Source organism: Poecilia formosa, unplaced genomic scaffold (assembly GCF_000485575.1).
Source record: "Poecilia formosa unplaced genomic scaffold, Poecilia_formosa-5.1.2 Scaffold831, whole genome shotgun sequence".
Classification (NCBI taxonomy): domain Eukaryota; kingdom Metazoa; phylum Chordata; class Actinopteri; order Cyprinodontiformes; family Poeciliidae; genus Poecilia; species Poecilia formosa.
The window spans coordinates 31,174-39,555 of record NW_006800770.1 but is presented as its reverse complement, the minus strand read 5'-3'; the positions used below and the strand labels follow the sequence as shown (position 1 = coordinate 39,555).

Sequence of the window (8,382 nt, the reverse complement as noted above, 5' to 3'; positions counted from 1 at the left end):
AAGTAGGGTATGATTGTGAAGTAGAAGGAAAATTACTTGTGGTTTTCTTTTTCACAAATAAATATGAGCGTTGTGCAAAAAAAAAAAATACAAAAAACCAAACTTCCAGTTAGTTTTATTATTTACATTTTTTTTCAGTTTAGAACATAGTAATTTTTTAAAGTGATACAGCTCATAAAAACCCAAAATCCCTGTCTCAAAAAATTAGCATATTGTGATAAAGTTCATTATTTTCCATAATGTAATGATAAAAATTAAACTGTCATATTTTAGATTCATTGCACACCAACTGAAATATTTCTGGTCTTTTATTGTTTTAATACTGATTATTTTGGCATACAGCTCATGAAAACCCAAAATCCCTGTCTCAAAAAATTAGCATATCATGAAAAGGTTCTCTGAATGAGCAATTAACCTCATCATCTGAATCAACAAAGTAACTCTAAACACCTGCAAAGATGCCTGAGGCTTTTAAAAACTCCCAGTCTGGTTCATTACTCAAAACCGCAGTCATGGGTAGGACTGCTGACCTGACTGCTGTCCAGAAGGCCATCATTGACACCTTCAAGCAAGGGGGTAAGAGACAGAAAGAAATTTCTGAATGAATAGGCTGTTCCCAGAGTGCTGTACCAAGGCACTTCAGTGGGAAGTCTGTGGGAAGGAAAAAGTGTGGCAGAAAACGCTGCACAATGAGAAGAGGTGACCGGACCCTGAGGAAGATTGTGGAGAAGGGCCGATTCCAGACCTTGGGGGACTTGTGGAAGCAGTGGACTGAGTCTGGAGTAGAAACATCCATAGCCACTGTGCACAGGCGTGTGCAGGAAAGGGGCTACAGTTCCCTCATTCCCCAGGTCAAGCCACTTTTGAACCAGAAACAGCGGCAGAAGCGCCTGACCTGGGCTACAGAGAAGCAGCACTGGACTGTTGCTCAATAGTCCAAAGCACTTTTTTCGGATGAAAGAAAATTTTGCATGTCATTCGGAAATCAAGGTGCCAGAGTCTGGAGGAAGACTGGGGAGAAGGAAATGCCAAAATGCCAGAAGTCCAGTGTCAAGTACCCACAGTCAGTGATGGTCTGGGGTGCCATGTCAGCTGCTGGTGTTGGTCCACTGTGTTTTATCAAGGGCAGGGTCAATGCAGCATCTATCAGGAGATTTTGGAGCACTTCATGCTCCAAAAGCAGATGGAAGCTGCTTTTCAGCAGCTTCCATCTGCTGAAAAGCTTTATGGAGATGAAGATTTCATTTTTCAGCACAACCTAGCACCTGCTCACAGTGCCAAAACCACTGACCATGGTATTACTAAGCTCAATTGGCCTGCCAACTCTCCTGACCTGAACCCCATAGAGAATCTGTGGGATATTATGAAGAGAAAGTTGAGAGATGCAAGACCCAACACTCTGGATGAGCTTTAAGGCCGCTATCGGAGCATCCTGGGCCTCCATAACACCTCAGCAGTGCCACAGGCTGATTGCCTCCATGCCACGCCGCATTGAAGGCTGCAAAAGGATTCCTGACCAAGTATTGAATGCATAACTTAACATAATTTTTGAAGGTTAACTTTTATGGTATTAAAACACATTTCTTTTATTGGTCGAATGAAATATGCTAATTTTTTGAGACAGGGATTTTGGGTTTTCATGAGCTGTTTGCCAAAATCATCAGTATTAAAACAATAAAAGACCAGAAATATTTCAGTTGGTGTGCAATGAATCTAAAATATATGACAGTTTAATTTTTATCATTACATTATGGAATATAATGAACTTTATCACAATATGCTAATTTTTTGAGAAGGATCTGTATGTATTTATATGTGCTTAGGTGCCGAGGTTTTTTTCTTCATCTCAAACTCTGCCCTGCAAAGAGCAGAGTGTGAGACGGGCTTTTTTTTCCCTCTCTTTACCTGATGTTTTTCTTATTTTTCCTATTTCCTCTGCAAGGTGGTGCCCGTCGGGCTGCGAGGCCTCAGCCAACTATCCCCACATCCCACTACCCCACCCCCTCGTGTTGTTGTGTAATGGATGGTTGTACTGGAACTGCAATTTCGTTGTCTTTCTGACAATGACAATAAAATTCTTCTGATTCTGATTCTGATTGTAGTTCGTCGGATGGTGATCAGTCACTGAAAGTTTGGTGCCTCTCTGAGTTTTTGTGTAGGAGATATAACAGTTTCGTGTTTAATAGCGAGTAGGTGAAGTTTGACCCTGGGAACTCCCCTTCAGCAAGCACAAATACACAAACCTGTGATAACTTTTAATCAGCCATGTCTTATGTACAATTCGACCAAGTTTGAAGCCGATTGATGGAAATCCCTGGGAGGAGTTCAATCAAATGCGAAGGCTGTAAAACGGCCAAAATTGGGTCAAAATCGGAACTTCAATCCAAAATGGCCGACTTCCAGTTTAACTTGCACTATGACATTACTTGTATTTTCTGTGCATCTTGGGGAGCTCTACAAATGTACCAAATTTCATGACCTTAGTTCTATGATGAACTAAGGTCATAGGAGAGGGTCTTTTGAAAGTTGCTAGGTGGCGCCGTTGAGTCGTTTCTTGTTTGATTTTTGCGATGACCTTAATATCCGTAAATTTTACATGGGCTTTTTGCATCCGCCAAGTTTGGTGAGTTTTTGAATATGATAAAAGCCCCCAAAAAGCTTTTATCATATTACCCCATTTGGGAAAATGAAAATAAAAAAAAGAAACAGTACAAATAGGCGGGCCCAATAGCTGACTGTATAGCTCAATGAGGTGAAAACATGGATCTGTTGGAATGCTACTACTCAAGTAACCCTACTCAGAGAGGCTACATGCAAAGAATGTGGAAGGAATGGCTAGTTAGGCATCCCCAGTCAACACTAACTGCTAAACAACTAGTAGCTCAGTGTTCCAACATCCGGAACTTGAGATTGACGAGGTACAACACAGTGTATGTATGTAACCCCAAAGGCGTTTGGGTGTTCCCCACCTTTGACCAAGCTAAGAACATTTGGACTTGTCTATATGCAACTTCGGCATAACTAAACTTGGACTGCAAAACAACAAAAACTGGCGAATTCACAGAACTGATTAGCAGGAAGTCATGCTCATCAGCATGTTTAATACTATCATTTTTCATAGACAAGAAGAATGTAATATAGAGAAATGGACAATATAGAGAAATTAATAACCTAAAACGAATATGAAGATGTTTATGCAGCACAGGGAAAGAATAAATGTAAATTTTTTTCACTCAAAGGACAGACTAAAAAAGTGGGTTTTGCATAATATATCCCTTGTAAAATGCTCCAGATCTTGTGCTGCACTTAAAACAACTGTGTTATTACTTCAAAAAACAATTCTGAGTTGATAGAAACGAGTGACCACAATTTTTTCATAAATTTAAGTTACTTCAATTATATTTGTGTTATGTTAGGGTTTACAGCATCACAATAAATCAATTCTTGGTAATGAGGTAAGATTGTTAATGTCCTGGGCCCCGGGCTCCTCAGGTTATCTACATGGCCAGGAACCCTAAAGACCTGGTGGTGTCCTACTATCAGTTCCACCGCTCTCTCAGGACCATGAGCTACCGTGGAACTTTTCAGGAATTTTGTCGGCGCTTCATGAATGATAAATGTAAGAACCTTTCAATCTCAAAATAATTAATTACTATCACTTTCTTTATGCTTTGTTTCATCTAGATTTTTAGCATACTCTAACTCTGCCAATGTTTTCTTTCTTTCATCTGGCAGTGGCTTATGGTTCCTGGTTTGAACATGTTCAGGAATTTTGGGAGCATCGTTTGGACTCCAATGTCCTCTTCCTGAAATATGAAGACATGTTCAAGGTAATATTTTGTCTTCTCCATTTACTCAATGTCTCTGCGTTTCTGAGTTTGGGTCCATCATCACAACTTCAGTATGAACTATAATGCCAAAGCAAACAAAAAGAATCTATCAAGTCTGAGCACATTTAAGCTAACAAAAAACAAGTAAAACCAAATGACACCGACTTACCTCCCTAAACAAATAAGCAGGAGAAAAATGAATAAGAAAAAAAGCGGCAGTTCACCCTTACCAAGTTCCATCCAACAGTTCAACAGAACTAGCAGAAGTCATGTGACTGGGACAAAAGGAGGAGGGATGAAGAACAGTTCGCCTCAGCTCCCTCTATACAAGTCACTTTCCCCAGGCCACCAATCCATCTTCTCCAAGTCATCAACATCCTCCAATTAACACCAGGCGACTGCACAATCAAATTTACATTTGACCACACCCCTCCCTTTTCAACACCAGTCATAACAACACCTCTCAATGCTGTTTATATTTATATTTGTGTTTGAACAGAAGAACGTAAAACCTTCAGGTATCTCAAATTTGTACCAAAGGATGATTTGTGAAGGTCCATATTATTTTCCTGATATCTTTTGTTTTTTTCATGATGTCACACAAATAAGCAATGTGTTTAAAATACACCAACAACTGTATTTTCATTCTGGTCTCTTAACAAATAGGAATCATTTAGTAATCCTAACTGAGCCCATACAGGCATAGTTTTATTTTGATTGTGAGAAAAATTTATATTTTTATAGAATGTATTTAACCCTCCTGTTATGTTGCGGGTCAAATTGACCCGTTTTAAAGTTTAATTTTTTTTTTAAATACTTGGAAGAATTTTTTTGCATGAAACTTTTTCTATTTGTCTGAAAATGTATTAATTGTACACATTTGTAACCCTAGTTACATCGATACTGTTCAGGTCAATTTGTCCTGGCAGTCAAGTTAAAGTGCAAAAAAACATTAAAAAATGTCCAATTCTATATGTTTCCTTGCAGCTATTAACCATATTTCACCACAGACACACAAACACAACACACCACACACACACATGCACACGCAGACACACACAAGGCCACTTTCTCCCTACTCTCTTTACTGCACTAGGAAACTGCGAGAAAGCGGGTGTTCATACAACTTTTGACGGGAACCTTTTCCGTTCCTGGGGGCAAACTCCACCCACACTGAGTGGACACTCAGCAGAAGTGGAGGAAAACATAAATACTCTCTACATGACTCATTTATCTTGATGGTAACACTTTATTTGAAGGGGTGTGGATAAGACTGACATGACACTGTCAAAAACATGACATAACACCTGTCATGAACATAAAGAAGTCTTTATGAATGTTTATGACAGTTGTCATGAAGTGTCATTCGGTAAATAATGACTCTTAATGCAATGTTGCTCTAAAAGTTGCATTAAAAGTCCATTAAAAATGCCAACTTTGCACCAAATTGTCATTATTTACAAAATCATGCAAAGTTGGCATGGAGAAAGACTTCCGCATAGCTTTGAGGCGATTCTGGTCCACCATCCAGCATCTCAGGAGGGGAAAGTGGTGCAGCACCAACACTGTTTATAGTGGGGATGGTGTGCTGCTGACCTCGACTCTGGACGTTGCGGGCTGGTGGGCGGAATACTTTGAAGACCTCCTCAATCCATCCAACATGCCTTCCATTGAGGAAGCTGAGCCTGGGGACTCTGGGTCGGGCTCTCCAATCTCTGGGACGAGGTCGCCGAGGTGGTTAAGAAGCTCCTCGGTGGCAGGGCCCCGGGGTTGGATGAGATCTGCCCGGAGTTCCTTAAGGTTCTGGATGTTGCAAGGTTGTGTTGGCTGACGCGACTCTGCAATATCGCATGGACATCGGGGGCAGTTCCCTTGGACTGGCAGACCGGGGTGGTGGTCCCCCTATTCAAAAAGGGGGACCGGAGGGTGTGCTCCAATTACAGAGGGGTCGTACTCTTAAGCCTCCCTGGTAAGGTCCTGGAGAGGAGGGTCCATCGGATAGTCGAACCTCGGATTCAGGAAGAGCAGTGTAGTTTTCATCCAGGTTGTGGAACACTGGACCAGCTCTACACCCTCAGCAGGATCCTGGAGGGTACATGTGAGTTCGCCCAATCGGTCTACATGTGTTTTGTGGACTTGGAGAAGGCGTTCGACCGTATCCCTCGGGTGATATGGTCCTATTGGCTTCATCAAGTTGTTATCTGCAGCTCTCACTGGAGCGGTTCGCAGCCGAGTGTGAAGCGGCCGGGATGAGGATCAGTGCCTCCAAATCCGAGGCCATGGTCTTGAGCCGAAAAAGGGCAGAGTGCCTTCTCCAGGTCGGAGGGGATGTCCTGCCCCAAGTGGAGGAGTTTAAGTATCTTGGGATCATGTTCACGAATGAGAGAAGAAGGGAGCTGGAGATTGACAGGTGGATTGGTGCAGCGTCTGCCATGAAGCTGGCACCGTACCGGTCCGTTGTGGTGAAGAGAGAGTTGAGTCAAAAAGCGAAGCTCTTGATTTACTGGTCGATCTATGTTCGAAAGAATGAGATCACGGATACAAGCGGCCGAAATGGGTTTCCTCCGCAGGGTGGCTGGGCTCTCCCTTAGAGAGGGTGAGAAGGTTGGTCATCCGGTAGGGACTCAGAGAAGATCTGCTGCTCCTCCACGTTGAGAGGAGCCAGTTGAGGTTGCTTGGGCATCTGGTAAGGATGCCTCCTGGACGCCTCCCTGGCGAGGTGTTCCGGGCATGTCCCACCGGGAGGAGGCCCCAGGGAAGACCCAGGACACGCTTGAGGGACTATGTCTCTCAGCTGGCCTGGGAACGCCTTGGGTTTCCCCCAGAGGAGCTGGAAGAAGTGGCTGGGGAGAGGGAAGTCTGGGCCTCCCTTCTGAAGCTGCTGTCCCCGCGACCCGACCCCGGATGAAGCGGAAGAAAATGGATGGATGGATGGATGTTCAGTTTCTACTTCCTGCATTCTTTCATTCAGCACATGGAGACTGAGCATGGGAAACTGGAGATGGATTTTTTTTTTTTGGTTGTTGCAAATTGAACCTCATGATCACCTCTTTTGTTGGCTGAAGTATTTAAGCTAAAACAAAGATTTGAAAAATCATAAAAAGAAAGTTAACTGGTCAAAAAATATAGATGCTGGACTGGAAGGAGAGTAGAGAAAGGAGAGGAAGACATGCAGTGAAAAGGCCCAGGATCGGGAGTCAGAGGCTGGACTCAGCATACACAACATTTCTATTGATCTGTCTCAGATTCTGGATCTACGTCCACTTGAATAATCTTTTACTTGTTTTTGTGCTATGTGATAAGCAGCTTGTCCAAGAGTCCAGATTCTGAATGATATTTTCCCATTTGCTTCCACAAATGCCATTTTACTCCATTTTGTCTGATCAATTTTATGAGGCTTACATCCACAAATATTCTCTCCTCTCCAGATGTTTTCTATGCCAAAGATTTTATTTGAAGGGAAATTATTGAAATCAAGCTGATACAAATGTTTCAGTTTAAAATGTTTTTTATAAAGTATAAATAATTTATGTTAAATACATGAAAATAATAATAATTATAGCCATGTGGGCTTAAACCAGTGCTTCTCAATTCTTTTCTGTTACGCCCCCCCTAGCAAGAAGAAAACTATTCGCGCCCCCCACTCCTCACCGTGACTATCCGTCTCTGCATAACATTTTATCCTTAACATTAAAGAAAAGAAAAAAAAGACATATTGTCAAACTTACAAAGAATAACTTTATTAAATTGTGTTTTAAGTCTGCAACAGAAAAGATTTTAAGTGCATCAATGCCTGAAATTAAAAATAAATAAATCCTTGTTTAAACTGTAAACATGTTTGACCAACTAATTGCACCATTGCAAAATTAAATCAAATCAATAAATAATATTTAACAATTATAACTAATAAACTACAAAAACTAAAAAAAAATAACTAATTTATATTCAGTTCAGCAACGTTTGTCTTTGAGTTTATCTACCAGCTGTTCTTGAAGATCGTTAGCAATGTCATCTATACGTCTGGACAGAGGGATAGTTTTTAGTTTTGCTGCACTGGCGTCGTCCAGCATGACAGAGACCATGTCTAATGCTGCAGGCAGTATCAGCTCCTCTGCTATGGTGTGGGGCTTTTTGCACTGCGCAATTTGGTACGCCACCTTATATGATGCTAACAGCGCTCGATGGTTTACTGAAGTAGCCTTTACAAAGCGGGATGACTGTTGGCAATATTCAGCACGTTTTCACTGAAAAAACTCTAGCGGCTTATCGGCGTGATTGGAGTGTAACGTATTTAAGTGACGCCCTAATTTATTTGGCTTCATGCTGTCCGCTGCGAGCATTTTTAGACACAGCAAACACACCGGTCTTTCCTCTTTTCCAACTGTAGTGACAGTGAAGCCAAGCGCTAAATACGCTTCGTCGTATTTCCTCGTCTTAGCTTTCGGGTGACTTTCTTTTGTCTCATTATCTTTGTCTCTCTCTGCTTTTCTTTTCATCCTTGTTAAAAACTTTTTTATGTTGGGGGTTGTTATGTTGAATAACGGAGGCTATA

At 41.7% G+C, this 8,382-nt stretch overlaps 1 protein-coding gene across 6 annotated transcripts in view; it reads left to right on the top strand.

Moving 5' to 3' along the window:
- Window positions 1-8,382, top strand: part of sult4a1 (sulfotransferase family 4A, member 1) — a 56,125-nt gene that overhangs the window by 38,216 nt on the left and 9,527 nt on the right. For all 6 annotated transcript variants that reach the window (XR_001660727.1, XR_001660728.1, XM_016666880.1 and 3 more), the window contains 2 exons: window positions 3,493-3,619; window positions 3,736-3,830. Coding sequence is in view for 4 of the 6 variants with exons in the window: in XM_016666880.1 (XP_016522366.1) it covers window positions 3,493-3,619; window positions 3,736-3,830 (222 nt within the window). In the remaining 2 variants the exon portion in view is untranslated. The remainder of the gene's footprint in view (window positions 1-3,492; window positions 3,620-3,735; window positions 3,831-8,382) is intronic.